Source organism: Lissotriton vulgaris, chromosome 1_1, assembly GCF_964263255.1.
Source record: "Lissotriton vulgaris chromosome 1_1, aLisVul1.2, whole genome shotgun sequence".
In the NCBI taxonomy this organism is placed as follows: domain Eukaryota; kingdom Metazoa; phylum Chordata; class Amphibia; order Caudata; family Salamandridae; genus Lissotriton; species Lissotriton vulgaris.
Window position 1 is genome coordinate 1,406,229,111 of NC_141685.1, and position 23,333 is coordinate 1,406,252,443.

Sequence of the window (23,333 nt, forward strand, 5' to 3'; positions counted from 1 at the left end):
GGGGTCCGGGATGAGGGAGTCCAGACACCCAGCAGGGGGGTGGAGCCAGCGCCCAGGGAGGCTGGGGGCGATCGAAACCTGGCGGAGGGGAGCCATCGACACTCCTTCTTCCATTGACTCGCAAAGTGGTCTCTTTACCCCCTGGGTGGATGGTGGTGCCTCGATGTCGGGGCTTGATTGGGCCTGAGGCTGAGGTCGACCCGCGGCCACGAGGCCTGGTTGTGGCGGGTCCAAGATGGCGGCTGGGCCGGGCCGGTGGTTCGGGAAGGGACCCGGGCAAGCCGAGAATGTTATGGTTATGAGCCGGGGTTCAGTCGGGGGAGAGCTGGGGGTTGACCCGGCAGGCTGCAGGTGTGGTTCTTGTCCGGGGAACAGGGGTAGCAGTAGTCCGTGACCCGCCATGCTGGGAGGGGTCGGGCCTGCCACGAGGCCTGTCCAACATGCGTCCCCCCCAGCTGAAGGCAGGGAGAGTCACCCATCCTCTTGGGTAATCTCCTCGCCGAGGCGGAAGAAGCGGGACAGGCCGTCTGCGTTGGCGTGATCTTGGCCTGGGCGATGCTCCACAGTGAAGTCCATCCCTTGCAGGGAGATGGACCAACGCAACAGCTTCGGGTTCTTTCCCCCATCTGCATCAGCCATTGCAGAGGACGGTGGTCTGTTTGTACCCGGAAGTGGGTACCGAAGAGATAAGGCCGGAGCTTCTTGAGGGCCCACACCACGGCGAAGGCCTCTCACTCTATGGTGCTCCAGCGCTGTTCTCGGGCCAGCAGACGTAGGCTAATGAAGGCCACTGGCTGGTCAACTCCTTCTGTGTTGATTTGGGAGAGGACGGCCCCCACGCTGTGATCGGAGGCATCTGTTTGTACTATAAATTCCCGGCTGTAGTCGGGGGCTTGGAGCACGGGGGCGGTGCACATGGCGGATTTGAGGTTCTCAAAGGCGGTCTGACACTCAGGAGTCCAGTGTACTTTCGGGGGTTTCTTTTTGGACGTGAGTTCTGTGAGGGGCCCCACAATGCTGCCATAGTCTTTTACGAAGCGCCAGTAGTATCCGGTGAGCCCCAGGAAGGCGCAGACCTCTGTTTAGGTTACCGGGGGCTCCCAAGCCTGAATGGCAGCGATCTTGAGTTGGAGAAGGGCCACCCGGCCACTTCCTACCTGGTGCCCCAGGTAGGTCACGGACCCTCGGTCGATTTGGCACTTGCTGGCCTTGATTGTTAGTCCTGCCCACCGGAGGGCGGTCAGGACCTCCCGGAGGTGTTGGAGGTGTTCTGCCCATTGGCAGCTGTACACGGCAATATCGTCCAGATAGGCGGCGCTGAACTCCTCCAGCCCCGCCAATACTTTGTTTACGAGCCTCTGGAAAGTGGCGGGGGCGTTTTTCATTCCGAAGGGCATCACTTTGAAGTGGTAGTGGCCATCCGGGGTGGAGAAGGCGGATCGCTCCTGGGCACCGGGGGTGAGGCCGATCTGCCAATAGCCCGCGGTCAAGTCAAAGATGCTCAGGTAGCGGGCGGCCCCATGCGGTCTATCAGTTCATCCGCTTGGGGATGGGGTGAGCGTCTGTCCGGGTGACGGCGTTCAAGCCCCGGCAGTCTACACAAAATCTGAGCTCTGGGGCGACTCCATGGGCGGCGGCCTTGGGGACCAGCACGACTGGGCTGGCCCAGGGACTGTCGGAGGGCTCGATTACTCCTAGGGCCAGCATCTTGGCTACTTCTGACTGGATGCAGGCGCGTACTCGATCAGGTACTCTGTAGGCCCGGTGCCGGATAGGGGGGCTATCCCCGGTGTCGACATCGTGGAGGCACCAGGGGGTGACCCCAGGGATGAGGGAGAACAGGTCAGCAAATTGCTGTAGCAAGTCTTGGCAGTCTTGGCGTTGTGCTGGGGACAGGGCATCGGAGAGGTGGACTCCGTCCACGGAGCCGTCTTTTTTGAGGGTCCTCAGGAGGTCGGGGAGGGGCTCGGAGTCCTCTTCAGCCCCACTGTCGGTAGCCATCAGGAGGCTAAGTTCAGAGCGCACAAAGTGAGGCTTTAGTCTGTTGGCATGGAGGACCCGGAGAGGGTTCCGGGGGGACTCCAGGTCCACCAGGTAGGTGACAGGGCCCTTGCGCTCCACCACCTTGAAGGGTCCTGTCCATTTGTCCTGGAGGGCGCAAGGTTCGACCGGGGACATGACCCAGACCTGTTGTCCCGGCTCGAACTCAATGGATGAGGCATTTTGATCGTACCAACGTTTCATGTCTTCTTGGCTGGCTTCGAGGTTGGCCTTGGCGAGTTCCCTGAACCGCCGAGTCTGGTTCCGGAGGGTCAAGAGGTACTTGTACACATCAGGAGGAGTTTTCTGGGGGGTCACCTCCCACCCTTCCTTGACCAGGCTGAGGGGACCCCGGACGGGGTGCCCATACAGGAGCTCGAAGGGGCTGAATCCCAAGGACTTCTGGGGGACCTCCCGGTAGGCAAACAGGAGGCATGGTAGCAGCACGTCCCATTGGCGGCGTAGGGGCTGCTCCAGGCCCATGATCATACCCTTGAGGGTGCGATTGAATCGTTCCACTAGTCCGTTTCCTTGCGGGTGATAGGGGGTCGTAAATTTGTAGGTGACCCCACACTGTTGCCATAGGGACTTCATGTATCTGGAGATAAAGTTCGTGCCCCGATCACTGACGACCTCTCGGGGGAAGCCCACCCGCGAGAAGATCCCCATCAGGGCTCGGTCCACCACGGGCGCTGTCACGGTCAGGAGAGGGATGGCCTCGGGATAGCGGGTGGCATGATCCACCAGGACGAGTATGAACCAGTGACCTTGTGCTGTCCGGGGCTCGAGGGGCCCCACAATGTCGATCCCCACCCGCTCAAAGGGAGTGGTGGCGATGGGAAAGGGTTGCAGGGGGACTTTTAGTTTCCGGCCGCTCTTTCCGCTGGCCTGGCAGGTGGGGCAGGCCCGGCAGTCGTTCATTACATCGTTCCGCATTTTAGGCCAGTAGAAATGGGTCACCAGGCGGCTGTAAGTCTTGTCCTGCCCTAGGTGCCCGGCAAGAGGCACATCGTGTGCCAGGTTCAAGAGGAAGTCTCTGAATCGGAGGGGGACCACCAGCACCCGGCTGGCTCCCAGTTCGGCAATCTTTTGCTCACTGTAGAGGAGCCCGTTGTCCCAATAGATCCAGTGGGCCCCCGAGGCATCCCCTGCGCTCTGGGCTATGGCTTGCTGTCGGTGCCCCTCGAGGGAGGGACACGCTCTTTGTTCCTGGCGGAACTGTTCCTGAGTGGGGCCCCCTTCTTGGCGCCACTGGGCCAGCTCCGGGAGGTCTTGGAGTGGGTCAGGGTCTTCGTTGTTGGGCCCCGGTGGACCAGGCTCAGGGGTGGTCTCTTCTGTGACGACCGGCGGTGGAGGATCGGGCCACTCAGGTTCTTCCGTGGTGGGGATGGCGCGGGCGACCATGGATCGGTCGTGGCGCAGACCCATTCAGGGAGGCCAAGCATCCCCAGGTGCTCTCTTCGCTCAACGGCTGCCCAGGGGGAGCTCTCGAGATCGTTCCCCAGGAGGCAGTCCACGGGGGCATCGTCTCGGACGGTCACTTTCAGCATGCCCGACAATCCCTCCAACTCGAAGGGGACGCGGGCCATCTGGCACAGGCTTTCGGAGTTGTCCGCAGACCGTACTGGACAAAGTACGTTGGGCAGGATTTGATCGGGGGTCACCAGATGGCAGCGGACTGCGGTCACACTGGCCCCTGTGTCGCGGAGGGCTTCAGCCCGGTGTCCATTAATGGTGACCCACTGGCTGTACTTCTGCGTGTTGGCTGGGATGGGGGCCCGCTGGACCATGTCCCTTTCCCCTAGACATACCAGGGACATGGCTGCGGGTTCCCACTCGGGCTGGTAGTGTTCGCACTCTTCGGCTTCTTCTTCGCCTTGCTCTTCTCCGAGGGCGACGGCGGTGATGTGGCGGTTCACTGGACCCGGGGCCTGGACTGACTGGTTTCTCGGACAGTTGAGTCATTGGCGTAATGGCCGGGCCGCTGGCATTTGTGGCAGACCAGGTTGGAGCGGTACATCTCGGGGGTGAGCCCATAGCGAGTGAGAAGGGCGGCTTTCATGTGTTCGTAGGAGGTCATCTCTGCGTCAGGGAGTTGTAGCAGGGCATCTCTTCCTTCGTTGACGAATCTCCCCCACAACCCGGCTCCCCAGTCTTTTCGCGGAATTCGGTGGGAGATCATGGCTACCTCGTAGGCCTTGAACCATTGCTGGATATCGTCGTTCCGATAGTACTCTCGGACGACGTCTTTGGGAATGTGGACCTTGGTGTCTGTAGGAGGAGTGGAGTTCTGACTTTCGGTGACGCAGAGGTCCTTGTTTTGTCGTCGAATTTCTAGCTTTTTTAAACTGCGCTCGTGTTCGTACGCTAATTTCTTCTCTTCCAGCTCCCTCTGGCTTTTTTTCTCTTCCCGTTCTTCCCGTAGCCATAAGTGTTCGAGGGCTATCTTTTGTTCTGCTAGTTTTAGTTCCCCATCTAAGCGGAGTCGAGCCAATTCCAACTCGTGGAGCCGGCTCCTCTCCCGTTCTCGGGCCTCCTCGGACGAGAGGCCCGCTCTTCTTTCTTCTTCGGGGGTTGCAATTGTTTCTGTGGTCTCAATGTTTTCGTTTTGGGGTGGGGGCTCTCCCGTCTCCACCCAAGACTCCAAGGCGTGCTTGAGGTCATCTTTGGTGCTCAGTCCCGTGGTAGCGATGCCCAAGTCTATGCAGAATTGTTTTAATTCTTTGTGGCTGTATTCTTCCAGCCGTTCCATCTGGAATTTCGTGGTCGTTCCAACCTCTTTCGTCGACATTGTTGCTGTGCGTCGTGGGGCGAGTTACTCTCCGTACGATTATGCGTCGGCTCGGATCGCGCCGCTGGCCACCAATGTTAGACGGGGACCCGGAGGGTCGGCCGAGCAAGGGGGAGAGGCCTCCTGCGAGGGCCCTCTCCTTAGATCGTACGGACGAGCAACTACCCCCCCACAGATAGACGCCACACAAAGATAGGTTCTGTACACTTTTATCGGTATTCTTAGGCAGGTTAACTTGACAATACAGCAGGACCAGGATACGATGATCCCTTCAATTCTAGTCTCTTGAGAAAGGGGGTAGCGGGACAGTCTCAGTACCGGTCCGGTACAGGAGTAGCTGGTGTGTAGCTCTCAATCCTCGAGCTGGAGGGTTCACAAGTAGGGGCCGCGGCAGCGCCAGCAGGCCTATGGAGATGGTTCACGAGGATGGGCCGCGGCAGCGCCAGCAGGCCTTCAAAGATGATTCACGAAGAGGATGAGCCGCGGCAGCGCCAGCAGGCCTTCAAAGATGGTTCACGAAGAGGATGAGCCGCAGCAGCGCCAGCAGGCCTTCAAAGATGGTTCACGAAGAGGATGAGCCGCGGCAGCGCCAGCAGGCCTTCAAAGATGGTTCACGAAGAGGAGCAGCGGCAGCGCCAGCAGGCCTCCAAGGATGAGTTTGTCTCGGTGTCTCTCGACTCCAGGATACAACTGACTTCCTGCTCTGGCGCTACCCCAGTTATAGGTCTGACGTCCTTTGATGTCCGGACCCTCGCACTTGGAGGTCGGGGGGGTCCGGGATGAGGGAGTCCAGACACCCAGCAGGGGGGTGGAGCCAGCGCCCAGGGAGGCTGGGGGCGATCGAAACCTGGCGGAGGGGAGCCATCGACACTCCTTCTTCCATTGACTCGCCAAGTGGTCTCTTTACCCCCTGGGTGGATGGTGGTGCCTCGATGTTGGGGCTTGGTTGGGCCTGAGGCTGAGGTCGACCCGCGGCCACGAGGCCTGGTTGTGGCGGTCCAAGATGGCGGCTGGGCCGGGGCCGGTGGTTCGGGAAGGGACCCGGGCCAGCCGAGAATGTTATGGTTATGATCCGGGGTTCCGTCGGGGGAGAGCTGGGGGTTGACCCGGCGGGCTGCAGGTGTGGTTCTTGTCCGGGGAACAGGGGTAGCAGTAGTCCGCGACCCGCCATGCGAGGAGGTGTCGGGCCTGCCACGAGGCCTGTCCAACACCTGTTTTGTTTGTCAACACTGAGCTTGCTCCATAACCCCTGGGCAAAACTTATTCTCGTGGCCATAGCCTTCTGTCAGAACAACCATGCACTCTTATCTGTAATAGTGCACTGGTGAGCTTTGCAGAGACGTTATGAACCAACCTTCCAGCACCCTACCTGATAACCTATTTCTTTTATCACTAGGGCTACACAATAGGGTTCAGGGAGGAGGCCCGGAATCCTGGACGCTTGTTGTTGAAATCTTGTTGTCGACCTGCGAGGCAACAAGAACTTATCAATTTTTTATATGTGTCTAACTCTTTTATTCATTCCAACTTTTATTGCTAAAAGAGTTACAAAGGAAGTTAATTAACTCCCTACCTGCGAATTCAGAAGAATTAGACTCTGCGTTCGAATAGTCTTGGGGATTCTGTTGGGCAAGAATACTGAAGAGAGTTTTTTTCTGAGAAAAATAAAATAATATGAGCATTAATACTTTTCCAGATTTTGTTTATCCCAGTATCCTAATATGTTCACATATATGTCTTTTCTTATTAACGACTTACTTGCAACCTAATCCCAGGAAGTGATCCATCACTAAAAGAAAATTAAACATAAGAAAACATATTATGCAAATTGTCATATATTGTTACTTTTAGTTTTCACTTAAAGTCTCTTGCTTCACTAATTGCTTTTGCAAGTTCCTTTTTCTTTTTACACGAATCCAAACTTGCTTTCCCTAAAAAGCAAAAGGTTCCAAAAATTGTCTTTGTTTATCGTTATCGCATTAGTATATTTTTCTGTCTTGCGATGGGCGCCAGAATAAACAAAACAAGTATTAGCTTTCTCTTTCTTTTTTTTTAAAGGTTCAATTTAGGAAGATGTCTGCTTTATGCCACTTGCCGTTCCCCAGTCGAGACGAGTGCCAGAAAAGAAGCAATGAAGCCGGAAATGGAGAGAGGCGTCCCTGGAAACCGGTGAGTATCCGTGACTCCAACGGAAGGCTAAGCACCTTCCAGAAGTCGGGTGTGAAATTAAATAGTAATGCTACACCCAAGATGGCCGCCACGCCAATATACGCTTTACATAACGCGGCGTGCAGCGGATTTTGGAGTTTTACCTGTCTCTTTGGGTGTTAGTCTCAGGACAGACTTGATCAAGTTCAGGTCCTTTTCTTTCTGCAGGATAATTATTCCGCATTTCGCTGCAAACTGCTGGGCATCATGGTTCCAAATGACAAGCATGGTTCTCAAACAAGTTTGTTCATAAATAATGTATAAACTTTTCTCTGACATGAAAATGTGCAATAAACGTCGCACAAATATACAAACACCAACCTGGCATTAACTCAAACACCAACCTGGCATTAACACATTATATTATCACAAACAATCACTTGCAATGACTAACATATACAAATATACACAAGGTCGTGCTGGTGGCACGGGACAGGGGTGAGTTTTATATTCTAAGCCTCCTGCACTCCTGCAGAGGATTCCTCTGCACCGGGGATTCATGACAACGGGCACTGTTACAGGAAGTGCTAAGATTGGTGGTGGCTTAACATCTAAGGAGTTTCTGTCATGGCCAATCATTTGGCAGACTTGCTGAATGCCAGGATGGGGACCCTCCGTAAATGCCAGCTGGCAGACCACAAATAGAATCTATTCCCAGAGGGTGGTTCAAGGCATCTTTTCCCAGGTGCGGCCTTCCTTGGGTACATTTTTTACCACCTCCAACTTGCAACTGTTGCACACTGGTATTACTGCCTCTAGACTCCCTGGGAGATGCATTCCACCTACAGTGGAGCTGAGGTCTCTTGAATGCTTTCCACTAGAGCCAAATCTGCCCTGAGCTCTGAAGTAGAACTGGAAGGACAAGACTTAGATTATTCTGATTGGCCCTAGATTTCGCCACGAGAAGCATTTGCCCCATGTTCTATCTACCTCTTTGATAGGATGTCCTGTTTCACCAACAGGGCACATTCTGTATCTGAATGTCTCCTACCAGCACTTCTATGCATGGATTTTTAGCTGAAATAACTGAGGAAGTTTGATTTGCTACCTGAAGTGGTGGACATGATCCTGGTGGCACAACATTAGTCTTCCATGCTTGTTTATTCTGGTCAATGGGTGAAGTTTTAGCCAGGTGTGAGGACCATCAAGCTGTTCTGACATTTGTTTTCTTACTGGCCAGCAAGACACTGTTAACAACTTTTCTACTTGTGCCTGATCAACAGTCATTATTTGAATCACTGGTTTTGATGCTTTTTATGAAAAACCTTACATATATGTTTCCTCTTGCACCCTGTATCAGGCCACAGTGGTACCTTAACTTGGTGCTCATGGTTTTTGGTGTGCACACCTTTTGATCTTGTGCACATCTGTACCCTCAGGTTGCCGGCCATTAAGACTGTTATCCTCATTGCGATTTCTTCTGTTCATCATGTCAGTGAGCTGAAGACGCTTTCAGTACAGCCACCATATATCATTTTTTTCAACCTGGCAAATTTGTGCATATGGCTTGAGCATCTTTCCTATTGGAAGAAATATCGCCCTTCCATGTGGGGCAGTCCACTGTGCTTCCTACTTTTTAATGCCCGCCAAATCTGTCTAAGGAGGAAAGGCTTCATCGGTTGGACCCAAAGAAGACCCTTCCTTTTTTACATAGTATGACTAAGAAGTACCCTATGGATGACCAGCTTTTTGTTGGATTTGCCTCTGGTAAGGAGTGAAAGGTGGTTCAGAAAGAAACTTTGTCCAGCCACATTATCCTTTATATAAAAATGTGCTAAGCCCTGGTCAATAAAGAGCCTCCTGATGATCTTTGGGCTTATTCCACCAGAGCCAAGGCCATCACTACTGTGTTAGTGAGAGGTGTTCAGGGTCTGGCCATCAGCTAGAATGCCACATGGGCATCCATCAGTCTTACCAAGTGTTGCTGTCTTGACTCAGGACTGCAGGGAGGGCCACTTCAACTGGTTGGTTCAGCAGGGCTTTATGATCTAAGTCTACTCCTCAAATTTGCTTCCTGTTGCAACATACTGCATTGGTACTTATTCAAAAGGAGAGGAATCTGCAGTTAGAAGTACCCATCAGAAAAACAAGTTACTTACCTTCTCTAATGCTCTTTCTTTTGGATATTCTTATCTAACCACAGAGTTTCATGTGTGGCATGAAGTCTCACACGGTCCTTAGTTAATCTCTCAGTCTTATCTATGCCCTACTTCACACTTCAGAGATGATGCAATTCAGTGTATAAAGGTGCCTTTACATAGCCAAGATCTCCTTCCAGGAACTCCAGATGTCAGCCTGTGATGACCCATGAATGTTGAGAGTATGTAGTACATCCTTGTTTCCTCACTGAAAAAGCCATCAAATTTGAGGATCTAGATGTCCTGGATGTGATGTTCAGAAACACATTAGATCTGATTCTAGTTGTGTGCTGTTCAGAGGAATGCGTATCATGTATGTGTCTGCCCAGAATGGTCATTCGCTACATTCTCCATTTTCTGCCGCCCTGGCATGCCCTTTACTTCCAGTCTCCCAAGCGGTGGAGAATAAACCCAAAAAATGTAACATCTTGGAAAATATTGGACTGGTTAAATGTCCCTGCCCTCAGCACCTTTTCTCAAGCTGCTTGATGTAGCACAGGAAGGATCATTATTGCAAGCCTCATACCAAATAGCAACCTCTTCTAGTCCTTGCCACACTCTTTGCTTCCAGAGGCCCGGAGGGTTAGGATCAGCCCACAAATGTTTCACCAGACTATCTCGGAGTACAAGACCCTTAGACTGATCAATATTTAAATTTAGATAACACTTCCTGGTGTGTGGCCACTCATTACCAAGTTAGATAGATTGTAAAGAAAACTGTGTAAACTAAATGATGGGAAGGCCATTTTGTGTCAAGACATAATCTGGACAGTTGAAGGACAGGAACAGTGCCAAGTTCTATTCATGGGATTGTTTGTTAAGCGCCATCTGCAGTGTAAAGGTGTAAATGGCTGTGCCATCTTGACTGGCGCATGGTCCCTTGACGAATTGTTTCTGATGGCAGGTCCGGCTGGACTGTTCCCATGAGGCACAGGGTCAAGACAGATTTGCATATGGTTGGGTCTGAACTGAGGTGGCAAAGTGATCTAAAGAATGATGATGGATTCAACCCCGATCTGTGACTGGGGGTGAGTGTCTGAAACGTCAACTCATTCTGTTTGCTGTGTTTCTGATGGCTGCCAATTTCTTTTTACCTGCACTCCTTAAACATTCACAGCAACCAGGTCAAAGGTTTCGAAATACTAAACATGATGACTCCATTGGCACTTATTTAGTCTTCATGACCTTGTATTCTCCGTTGTCTATATTTTTCCTAGGGAGGCGCTTCATGGTTTAGCCATCTTGCTGGGGGACATATTCAATTGGTGGTTACCCCAAGCACTTTCCATTGCTTCTGACAATCTACTGGTTGTTATTCACTAGCTTTAGCAATGTCATGTAATTCAGTTTCAACAGTTTTATTTTTCCATACCTTAAGGCGCTGTGAGGCCACCCTAGAGTGGTTTCTAGCGTGTTACAACCTCCCAAAATAAAAGAAAGAAAGGGTACAGAGGAAGGCATAAAAGGTTTTATTTATGCTTATTTCAGATTTATCTGGCGCAAAAACATGTCCAATTTTGAATGCTTACAATGCTGGGCTAAATGATTGACATGTATTATCCAAAGTTCTGATACATGATAATACTGGTCTATGTTCAATCTCAAATGCAGTACTACTTTTGGGCATGACTCTCCCTTCTTGTGAGAAACCATTATATGCTTTCATCTTTTTAAAAAGTGGGATCATACAGACCCTTTATGTTATTGCACGCTATTACTCCTCAGTGCTCATTCTAAATTGCAAGTCAAAGTGGTTGAATCACCTTCAGGAGTGATCTACCTTGAGGGCCTTACTGACTGATGTTAAGGAGAGCTTTATGGATAAGGTGGACTAATGATTTAAGACATCTGGCTCTACCTGGTCTTCATTGAGTTTCACTAAATATTTGAATATTTTGATCTCTCTCCTTTATGGGAGACACTTCAAAACCTTGGTGTGGAGGAGTCATTTCATGTGCCTACAGTATGACTATATGCTGGTAACAATTGGTGGGTGGTTACTAAGCCAATTCCAGACAGGCGTAGCACCCCCAAGGTTTGTTACTTAGATTTATAACTTAGCACAACATCTATTAAACCTATTTATGAACTGGCGGAGATCATGGCGGATGCAATCCTTACTGCGGAGGCGTTTGCCTGTTCTGTTGTTAGCTTACACTGCTATCCAGCTCGCAAGATACTCAAGAGCTTGGAGGTCACCACAGTGGACTTCCTTAATTATGTTACGAGATTTATGAAGAAATATAGGCAAGTCCAAAACCATGGCAGTGGGACAAAAGAAACCATAAATTACGTTTTCATCTTGTATGTGGTTCACACTAAAAGTTGCCTCATATCTTGGAGTTAAAGTGGAACCTGGGCCATGCAAACTGAAAGGTCTATGGAGGCCCTTTACCAAGCAGCACAAACGGCCACATGCATCATCGGGACATTTTGCGATTCCTTATTTGTGAAAAATAGGGAATCGCAAATAAGGAATCGCACAATGGGATGCATTAATTTATTCTCATAATTTTTGCGATTCGGTGAAAATCGCAATTTTTACCGAATTGCAAGGATTATGCAAATTCTAAATTGCGATTTCGCAATTCCCATTGATTCCTATGGGCCAAAAGGCCCATAGGAATCAATGGGAAGGCATTGACATTTTGCGAATTTCTATTTGCGATTCGCAAAATGTTAATGTATTACATGGGTGCAGGGGGGGTCCAAGTGACCCCCCCTGCACCCCTGAAATGCATTTTTAAGTGCATGTTTCACAGACACATGCCCTAAGGACATGTGTGTCTGTAACATTACAGTGTTTAAAATGCAATTTTGAGCATGTTTAAACTTTTTCGCAAATTACCACGAGGTTCAACCTCGTGGTAATTTGCACCCCCTAATTGCGAATTCACAATTTAAAATGCAATCATGAATTGCTTTTAAGGAATCGCAAATTTGCGATTCCTTAAAAGCAATCGCATTTTTGGAATTCGCTAAAAATAGCGATTTTCCCAAAAAGTTTGATGCATCCAAAAAAGATATTTAGGAATCTCAAACGGCCGAATTTACCGATTCGCACCGTTTGCGACTCCTAAATACCTTGATGCATGTGGGTGAAAGTGATTTTAACTACAAATTTGGCAGGTCAGTTGTAACAGAGGCCCTCTTGGTTTATCTAGAAAAAGAGTTGGGAAGTTTGGCTGCATGTCTGAAATCTAGAGACAGCAGTGAGCTGCAGATGAATCAGGTAAATGAGTGGGAAAATAAATCCTTTCAGTCCATTTTAGGCAAACCTAAGTCTTCTCTGGTACTTCCTGCTAGAGTAGACATTTGGATAGTTACTACCGAAGAATAACTTGCCATAAAGTTTGCCAAAACAAATTCAGTGCTTCTTTGCCCCCTCAGATTTGCCATGTCGGGCGTTATTTTGATTATTAGCCAAATATAATATTTTTCCTTTGGTGAACGCACTTTCTATGAATTTTATTGAGGTGCCCTGTTGATTTCCCCCCGAAGTTTTGATTGTGCAATATCGAAAGACTAATGGAAGCATTCAGGCCAATTTAGGCTTCTTGAACATGAGAAGCAAATCGCGTCCATACCATGGTTTATTTTTTACTGGCTTTAAACACGCCATATCTGAAATATCTAAAGCCTTTACTCCAAATGTATATTTCTGGATCCCCTTAGACCAGCTTTCTCGGTCTATTAATATTGGAGTCTGGGAGAGAAATCTCCAAAATTAATGGAGAGACATATAGGCCTACTTATGAAAGATGCTATAGGAAATGCCGGTACTTGTTTTTCTTTTGCCTTCTAGATCACCTTAGAACTGCCTAAATTAACTCCCTACTTTTCGACAGAAGCATTGGGTCCATCAGAGAGACTACACTTTTGGTATACAGCAACAGAGATACTGTCTCTTTATTTGCTGTGTCACTGTTTGAAAGTAAAAGATGTATTATGTGAGGGTTATTGTGTGTTTTAGATGCTTGAAGGATGTATCCAAATTTTCAGTTGCACTATTTGTTATTGCATCGTTTGGGTATACAATTTATATGTCAGAATTTAAATTTCAGTAGAAAATAACCTAAACTAATAACTGAGAAATAGGTTCTCCATGGAGTTGTGTGGCTTTATTTTGCATTGGACTGTTTGCACCCGGATAGTTGTATTAAGGTTACATTTTGCTGGGCTGCCGCAGTGCATTACACTAGAGGCTGTAGCGGTGTGCTGCACTGGTGTGCCACCTTTACAGTCAAGCATTCCCAGCTTTACAAGGCAGGCAGAACTGAGTTTGCATTAGTGTGCGCTCTATTAAAATTCTGGAGAGCGGTGTTGAGGGTGTGGTGTTTCAGGGAAACCTATGCACCCCTTATCAGGAGCTCAACGTACTGAAATTACCAATGACCTCATGTGGAAAGGAAGCATGTAGATCAGGGCTCGAGTCGGGGTACCACACGGTGGACGGTGTCCCACCACTTATTTTACTGGTAGCTCGATAACTGGACCAAATGGAGCCACACATTCACTCTTTTGCCTCTCTGGGGCGAGATCAGAGCTCATTCAGAACGCTGCTCACGGCTGGCTTCTCTTATGCAATCGCATCTAAGGGGTGAGCAAGGGGAGGCAATGAGTCTGATGGGGCAAGCCACCTTTCGTGACGTCACTTCCTGTCGTGACGTCAGCGTCCCCCCACTTCTTTTTTTTAGGCCTTGTGCCCTGATGGAGATGTAAAAGGGGCTGCTATTCCAGTGTTAAATTCCACCTTGGTAGAGTTGTGTATAGTCTGGTGACACTATGTAAAAGAGAAATACCGGCTATTCCAGTAATTTGACACTCCTTCCTTATGTTTTCCTTCAGTAGGCATAGAGTAAGATTCTGTATGTGTTAGTAGCAAGGGAATTTACAGCGCACTGTCCAATCTCCAAACTAATCTTTTAAGGAGGAAGTGACGTTGAGCATATAGGTGGGGACTAAGTTGGAGCAATGGGATGTTGGTGTGGGCATAGGGTTTTTCAGACTAAAGCCCATCATCTAGAGGGTGACCCTTTCGATAAAATGGGTAGACTTTACTGCCTCATTTAAATATGAGGCGGGTTGATGTATTTTGGAATACATGGATGTTACATTTAATAGTTTGCATTATTTTTCACAGCCTGCTAAAGAGGATGGTTCGGAAACTTCACAGGAAGTTGAAGAGAAGGACAGTAAAGAACAGACAAGGAAAACTGAACAGGATATGGTTCCTCGGAACCCTCCCAAAAAATCAAAAACTGTACTTTGTAAAGTTATTCTTTTGGATAAAACCGAATACAACTGTGAAATAGAGGTAAGACTACGCTTTTAATGTAGCTAAGCATTTCCTATCCGTGTCCTGGGTCTCAGTGCCTCAAAACCTTTGACCTAGGTATCCAGTTACTATATCATCCAGGGAAAGTCTGTCCTGTGTGGTGTACGATAAATAAGGCAAAACAATGATGGTAAAAATAAAAGGACTTGTAATATTAATGTATTTAGTTTTTTTAAATATGCACACTGTTGGACTTGGCCCTTCTGGCAGGTTCACCCCTAAACTTTTTGCTTTTAATGGTGACGTGGTGATGGTGATTTTTGGGTTCTGCGCACTTTCACTGTGTCCCAGTGGAAAGTGCGTGCGCACTCTGAGTGCGTGGAGTAAGGTTGGCCTGCCCTCCCAAAGGAATGCATGGGGAATGTCTGTGTCCCTGGTAGTTCCTGATGCGTGGGGTGTGCAGGCTCGAGTCTGGTATGTGCGGACTCGTGTGATTGAATGCTGCGAAATGATGTATGCGGCGTGTATGTGTCTAGTGTGGAAGTGCCACTTCTAGACATGGCTGTGCGTGTGCTGTGAGAGTGCTGGCGTGTGATTGGCTGGGGCTGGCTGGAGAGCCTGGCTCCAGGAGTCTGGATTGGTCTGCCCGGTGGAGAGTGTGGAGATTAGCATGCAGATGGCTGGGGAGGAGTGCACCTGGGTCCTGAATAGGGCTGGGCTTTCCCCACACAATGCTGGCTCCGCCCCCTGTGTTGCGTCTAACGACCCTAGCCCTGCCAGTGAATAGAGTGAGGGGCTGAGCACATCAAGGGTGCTCCCAGACCAGCTGCGACTGGTTCTTCCCCCACCCTGCACAAAGACAAAGGATTTTTATGTTAAAAAGGGGCTGTGTCCCCTTACAATATGTTCTCTTCTTGATACTATCTAGAGGGGGCTGCTGCTGTGGCTGGGTGCCAGGAGGACCGCCACTGGGGATTGCCTACCTGCCTAGGAGGACCCGGTGAGCTGGCTCTGGGCCCAGCACTTGCCCCCCTGCCTGCCTGAAGGACTTTTGCTGGCTTCCAGCGCCTGGGAGCGCTTTGGTTGAGCCCATAGCGCTTGGAGCGCTTTCTTTTTCCCCTAAGCGCTTGGGAGAGCTTTTCATTCAAAGCCGGTGCCCACCCGGTGTTTGCCCCGCTTTATTGCCGCATTTTAAGGTCCCCTGGCAGGTGCCCACCCCGCCAGGGACATTGCCGCTATTTCTTTGGCCCCCACACCGAGTGCCAACCTCGCTTTATATTTAATTAACACGGGAGCCCACCCCGTGTTAAAATCACTGCCGCAGCCCAGGAGACCCTGCCGGGCCGCCGCGCTGCCTACGGCGACATGGAAGTCCTGCCTCCATTCCCCCAGCGCTGCACTGCTATTGGCTGCAGCGCGACCCGGAAGTATTGCGCCTATAACCGGGAGCGGACGGGAGCCCACCCCACGCTCCGGTGGAAAGAGAGAGCCGGCGCCTGGTCTTCCCCCCCGGGGCACCCAAGAGCGAGGGAGAGCCCCGGAGAGAGAGGGAGAAGTGTGGAGAGAGCCCCCGAGGAGCGGGAGCTCTCGTGAAGAGCCGCCGAGAAGCAGTCCCAATGAAGGGCCCCCGAGCAGCAGCCTGGTGCGTGTGGGTTCCTCAGAGGGCAAGGGCGAGTCCTCCGAGCAGGACCCCGACCAGTGGGGCATTTGGTGCAAGAGCTCCGGGGCATTTCTGAAGAGCCCACGAGGCTCGTGGGCATTGTGATATTTCGAGTCCCCATGGAGGGGACTCAGACGATCCAGGGGGCATTTTTCCTGATTAGTAGAGCGGCCCCAGAAGGCAGCGGGCCGCTCCTACCTTGCCCCCCCCCCCCAATCTGTTGTTTAGAGCTACGAGGCTCTTGGGGTCACGAGTGCTTTGGCCCCAGTGTTGTTCTAAGAGCCCAGAGAGGCTCACAGCCCACATTGTGTTTAGAGCCCAGAGAGGCTCTTGAGGGCCCAGCCAGTGGCGCAGAGCCTGCGAGGCACCAACGTTGGCCCTCAGTATGTACACAGCTGCCCAGCTCTTAGTGGGCAGCTGCTACGTTTAGGCCCCTGACTTTGGGACACAGGGCGTCCTAGCCCCTTAAGGCCAGAGGGCCTAGGGACTGCCACAGGTAGTGGCTCATGTGAGTTTTGCGCAATTGTGTGTTGCTGCACCTTTGAATGTGTTTTTATGCGTCATGTGCATTGTTTTTACACCGCTGAATGTAGGTTCTGCATCATGTGTTTTCCTTCCCTACACCTCTGAATGTGTTGTGATGCATCATGTGCAATGTGCTTATACCCCTACAGGTATTGTGATACTTAGGTGGTTGTTCTTGCTAGTACGGGTGGTGCTATTGAGGTCCTGGTTCCCTGCGTGACCTGTTCCTAAGGTGGTTAGGATTGCGTAGGTGGTACTTAACCTTTACCAGTAGTTACTGGTTGTGTGCTACATTTTCTAATTGGTGCTACAGTGATTTTATATTCTAGTTCTAAAAGTGTATATTCGTGACAATGGTCCATGTGGCCCTGTCCTGTATATATCCCCTGTAAATTCTGCCCATGCCTGTTGGCACATTGTAAAGTGTGTGTTTTTATCTAATGTGTTTTGGTATAATACAAAGGCTATTTTTATATATAACCTTGTGTGGAGTTTCCTTTGTGGTGGGCCTTGGGTGTTGTTGCTGGGGTGCGTGCGCAAATACTTAGCACACATAGCCTCCAAGTTTAGCCTTGCTGCTCACGCCACGTTACCTAGAGGGTGAGCAGGGGTTATCTTGGCGTGTATCTCCCTTGTCCTGACTTAGGAGTGGTGGTCTCTGACTGACTTTGGCGCAAGCCCTAGCAAGCCAGGGATCCCATTTCTAGCACACACACGTAAGAGGCATGTTCAGTATTACAACAAACATATATTTATATATGAATATGCATACCTCAGTATTCATAAATTAAGTTACATCAAGAAGCATTCTATAGCACAGATATTTCTTTTTTTTTGTACCCCAGGAGAAATCACATTTTTTAGTGGATTTATAATTAGAGCGAAGTTTACTGTGTATTATCAATTGTAGTCAAAGTGCTAATCTGAATGTATTGAATATTGTTTGAACACTTTACAGCAATAATGTAATGTACTCTGAAAATTTGCTTTTCCCTAGAATGAAGTTAGGTTGTTGCAACCGTTGAAAAAGTTGTACAATTCACATTAGTGGGCCTATACGGTCCAGAGTGTGTTGTTTATTTTGTTCTGTTGAATACAATCTGAGTTTTTTTCTCAGGTCTAATAACTTAAATAGTTTGTGGGGATCTTTAATACAGTTTTCATGGAACAATTCTTTTTTATTTGAATTTAGACAATCCATAATACAGCTTACGCCTACTACCACTGGGCGGCAGCAAATGAGATGCAAATAGGATATGCCTACAACCCAGAGGCTGACAGCGTGTTTCATGAACAGACATTATATGCCTTTGAGAAGCAGTGTGCAGTGTCTGTAAGATAACCATGTGTAACTAAAAAATTAGAAATGAGAAACAACAAAAGGAAAGCATCCAGCCCTAATCCACTCCACTCCTCTGTCCTACTCCTCACCATGGGCCTCATTTATGAGGCCTTGCTTCAGTTTTGCGCTTCCGATGCGTCACTTTTTATGACGCATCGGCGGCGTAAAACATGTCTCCTGTTGCGCACTATTTACAAAGTGACGCATCTAAGCAGATGCGTCACTTTGTAAACCCCTGCGCTACTTTATACCTGCGTCAGGTATAATGTATGCAGGGGGGGCTTTCCCCCGCAAAAAGCCTTGTATAAGTGACGTAGTGAAATCTATGAGATTTCACTGCGTCACTTCTAGGACGCTGTTGCGTCAAAATCTATCTTGTGCCTGCCTCACAGCAGGCATAAGACTGAAGCAGGCCCTTTCACATGGGGCTTGCCCCATGTGAAAAGACGCATTGCTGGAGTTGCGTCACTTTTGTAACAAACTCCAGCAATGTGTCACTTTTGCGCTTACAGATACGTCCGAAATACGGACGTATATGTAACTCCTTGCGACATGATGCGTCATACATTAAATATGACGCATCAGGTATGTCGAAAGGAGTGCGCACTGAGAAGTGACGCATCGCTGCTTTCACGCAGCAATGCGCCATTTCTCATAAATGAGGTCCCATGGGTTCTCACTCTGAGGCCCTGGCGCCAGGAGGGGGTTGTGGGAGTGTACAGATGTGTCAACTGCTCCTCGTGGTCAAGTGGACTCTTCCTGCTTGTTTGAAGCTAGGAGCAAGATTTGTAAGTATTTGGAGCAAGTCACTTACCTACATTCTTTTGCTAGGTTTGGGATGAATGGTGCCCATAGCTTGGAATATGTTTCAGCCCTGTTGTGAATCATCATTGACATGCGCTCCATGGCTAGTGCTACCCATAGTTTCTTCAGCCATGTAGTGTGCTCTGGAACTATCTCTGTGCCCCAGTTAGCCAACAGGAACAGTCTTGTGGTGTTTAGTGTTAATGCTATTTGTCTCGCCCTGAGTGAGCTTAACGGAAAAGTCAGAGGATTGGAGAGGTCTAAAAGGGTATATACTGGGAAGTGAGGAATGGCTGTATTAAAAGCTTCATCTATGTTATTAAGGACCAGTTCCCAATATCTTACCAGTTTGGGGCAATGTCATTGAAGGTGTATCAGGGATCCACTCTGCCCACACCCTCACCAGCAACATCCCAAGAAATCTTTGTTCCAGTCGTGTAATCGGGCCTTTGTTAGGTGCCAATATGATGCTACTTTGTAGACTGCCTCTGTGCCCCGCATGTTGTGTGCCATGTGGTGGATTCTGTAGTGTATGTCCTACCATTCTTTATCAGATAGGGTTTGGCTCAGTTCTTCCTCCCACCTCAGCTGCCCTCTGAACTTGATGGGTTTAGGGGTTGTGGAATGGAGGGCATATAATTCTGAGATGGTGTGTTTATCATCTTCTTTGGTTATAATCCAATTTTCAAACCGGGTCATTGGCCTGGGTGCTCCCAGTCTCCCAGGCTCCCAGGCCACCCAATGTATCACCTGGCTGTATCAGAAGAGGTCTGATGCCTGTTGCAAGTAATCCCTCTGAAGTTGGTCAAAGGGAATGATCCCATTGGGATCAAACAATGAGCTCATTTTTTTGCATCCCTGCTCCCGCCACCGCTGTAATATTTCGAACTTGCACCCAGGTGAGAAGTCCGGGTTATCCACCATCAGCGTCATTGGGGAAGGGAACGTAATGAAGTTGTGTCGGAGTGCCATTGCGTCCCTTACCTTTAAAGTGGTTGCCATCACAGGGGAAGAATAAAGCTCCCATGGCCTTATGATTGCGGGGGAGCCATATCTCTCTCTACATGTTTGCGCCTGCAATTATTTGGTCCATAATGGGCCAATGTTTCTCTGATAGCGGGTGGTTCCATTCCAATGTTAGGACACTTGAAAGTATCTTGAGATCATTGGTTCCCCCATTCCACCTTCTGCTTTAGGTTTAGTGATATGGTGAGAGCTAAGGCGCGGCTGCTTGCCGACCCATATGAAGCGATTGATGGTGTGCTGTAGATTCCGCAGGATCAGTGGGGGCGGGGACAAGGGCATGGTCTGAATCATAATAGAATATGCGGTGTGATCGTCATCTTGACTGCGGCTATGCGCCTGGCCAATGAGAGGCCCACCTGGGACCAAGTAGCCAAGGTCTTATTGGTTTGCTCTACCAGGGGGCCATAGTTCGCCGCCAGTGTATTTTCTGGCGTGTGAGCCAAGAGGATGCCCAGGTATGGTATCACGTCCTTGGCCTATGTGAAGGGAAATTGCAAGCACAATGTCACTGCTTAGTATGGGTGTGGGGGCAGGGAGGGCCAGGATTTATGACTTTGCGTTATTAACCTTAAACCCAGAGACAACACCAAAGCATCTGAATTCTTGTACTAAGGTGGAGAGTGATATCGTAGGATTGGAAAGAGAGAGTATCACGTCATCCGCATATAATCTTATGGTGTATGTGTCTGCCTCAAGCCGAATCCCCGTAATCAGTGGGTTATCTCGAATTCTAACTCAAATATTTTGCGCCATCTGCTCCATATAGAGCGCAAAGAGCTGCGGCAATAGGGGGCAGCCCTGCCTCATCCCCGGGAATTTGTGGAAGGGTCTGGAGGAGAACCCATTGACCTTGACCAATGCTCAAGGGGTGTTGTAAATGCATTGTGTCCAAGCTTGGAATCTGTCACCAAATTCATCCTGGCATAGCGTGAAAAATAGGAATGGCCTGTGGACCCTGTTGATCACCTTTTCCGCATCGACAAAGAGTAGAAAAGCTTCTTTTGGGGATGGGCAGATAAGATCTGTGGAATGTCTGAAATATTTTGTGTTGTCTCCACATTACCTCGAGGGGATAAACCCAGCTTGATCTGCGTCTATCAAGCCTGCCATGAGGGGATTGAGGCGTGCAGCCAGAATGCTCTTGAATATCTTTACGTACGTATTGAGCAGCGAGATGGGGTGATATGATCTGCATTCCATGGGATACTTATGGAGCCTTAGGATAACCGAGATGGATGCCTCAGATATTGAATCAGGTAGGCGCCCTGTGTCAAGAAACGATTTGAACAGCCGAGCCAGCAGGGGGGCTAAGCTGTGACAGAACTTTTTATAGAACAGTGTGATGAAGCCATCGGCACCCGGTGCTTTGGAAAGTTGAAGGCGTGCTATCGTAGAAATCACTTCATCCACTTGGATGAGATGATCCATCTGGGAAGCTATCTCTGATGGAATCTGAGCTAACCGTGCTTCCTAACGATAGGAGTCTATGTTGCCGGAGGGTGAGTCCTTCCTCGCATAACGCCTGCTGTAGAAGCTTGGAAGACCTCCACAATCTCGAGATCCGAACAAACCTCTGTCCTGGAGGGGGACCGGATCGTTGCGACTGATCCAGAGCTTTCTTTGTGGTGTAGTGTATGAGCTAGCATACAGCTTGAATGATCGCCGCTAATAAAGAATTTGCGCTGGAGGTGCAGCAGGGCATATTCCTCCCAGTCAAGGTCTAGGCAACATAGGAGCAGGTGTTGTTTTTTCAGCTCCCTCCACACTCAGGGAGCGCCTGTGCGCTTATGGATGGCTCAAGCTCTGCTACTGCCACCTCTATCTGTTTACATTTTTCTGCGCAAACCTTATTCTCTCCTGCAGAGATCGCTATAAATTCACCTCATACCACTAATTTTAATGCCTCCCATACCAATGCAAGGCGAGCCTCCTTGCGGTCATTAATGATAAGATAGTTTGAAATAGTTGTGTGTATCGCTTTCACTGTCTGATTATAGCATGGCGTCCCGTGATCCCCACCAAGATGGGCTGGCTTGAAAGGCACCAAGATTCAGCGATAGTGTGATTAAAGCGCAGCGGTCAGGTGGACAGGGACAATCGAGCCCTACCGGGCTCCAGGTGGCCCTCTCCAGCTTCGCTATTCCAGTGTGAGTGTCCTGGTCAGAGCGCAGCATTGGCTTGAGCTCCGGGGTAATTCGCTGATCAAGTACTCTAGGCAGTCCTTAGATGGTTGGGTGTATCACCTGAGTGAATCCGCCTTGTTCTACTCCAGGCCCCACAGTACCCCTGTGACACCTCCCCAGTCCACTATCGGGGCCACGAGGGTCCGCCAGCTGTTTAGTAGGGCATCTCCTCCTCCTGGGGGCCTGTGGGGTTCCCAGCAGATTAGGATTGACCCACTTCCACAGGGGGTCGGCATGATTTCGGGTCTTAAGGGGTCCCTAACTTGGTCTGGGGCATTCGCATGGTGCGGGGTGTAGGGTGGGTTGCTGCCGTAAGCGCCCATGTGCCAGCCTGCGCCTTGCTTTGCTAAATCCGCCCTATGCCTCAGTGGTGCCTGGTGACTTTTGAAAAAGGTGGGGCGTAAAAGTTTTGCGTGAGTTCCCTGCGGCGAGAGAGACTACCCGCCAAAAGAGGGGTTCAGGGAATTTCTCCCTGAGAACATTTTTAAAATGGTGCATTTTCAAGCAAATTTGAGAAAGCAAGTTGGTTAATAAAGCAATAAAAAAATATTTAATATGATAATGACATAGGTAGCTTGCGATAACAACTCTGAATATGCTAGTGAAGTGTCATTAGTCATTTACAGAGTTCTGGAGTGTCTGGAGTGGTGTGGCTCACTGGTTAGAGGCGGCAGACCCCCGAAGCAGAGAACGGCCTGGGACCAGGGTTCAATTCCCGACGCGGCAGGGTCGTTGACCAGGGTCAGCGGACTCGATAAGTCTCGCCTCGGTGCCTACTCTAACCAGGGATCACACTCGGCAACTCTGGGCATTAGCTTGCCTCATCTCTACAACGGCCCCCCACATTCGCCGGGGATGCCTGGTTTCACCTTGGAGATACCCAGTAGGGACCATCTCACAGGGATAGCCAGGACGGGTTCCCCAGCGGTCTACAGCGTCACGACGCCTCAGGGCAGCAGTGCGTTTTACAAGACACTCACATTCACATCTTACATCTGATGCTGTGATGGCAGCAGTGCCTTGTTACACAAGCAAGACTTACTAAGTGTCAGTGGTGCTTGGTGAAATCTGAGAGTGGTGAGCTGAGGGGGGGCACAACACTTTTATGGAAGTCCGTGGTGATTTTCTGTGCATTTTTTTAGAGGGTTATATTAGTTCTCAGGCTGATTGACAGAACTGAGTTACTCATGTAGGCAAAGTTATTTTTATTTTAACAGCAGAGTGCACTGTTTACAATATATATTTTGTGAATGGGGGAGATCAACGGTTGCTCCTTCATAGGCTTAGCAAAAAAGCGCCACATGCAGGCAAGTCTGCACCTGCAGCGTTTAAAGAGGA

The 23,333-nt window shown here is 49.6% G+C and overlaps 1 protein-coding gene across 1 annotated transcript in view; it reads left to right on the forward strand.

Moving 5' to 3' along the window:
• Positions 1-23,333, forward strand: part of LOC147750599 (band 4.1-like protein 2) — a 627,758-nt gene that overhangs the window by 65,790 nt on the left and 538,635 nt on the right. Inside the window, exon 2 of the mRNA XM_086929700.1 lies at positions 14,321-14,494. Within this exon, the coding sequence (XP_086785826.1) occupies positions 14,321-14,494 (174 nt within the window). The remainder of the gene's footprint in view (positions 1-14,320; positions 14,495-23,333) is intronic.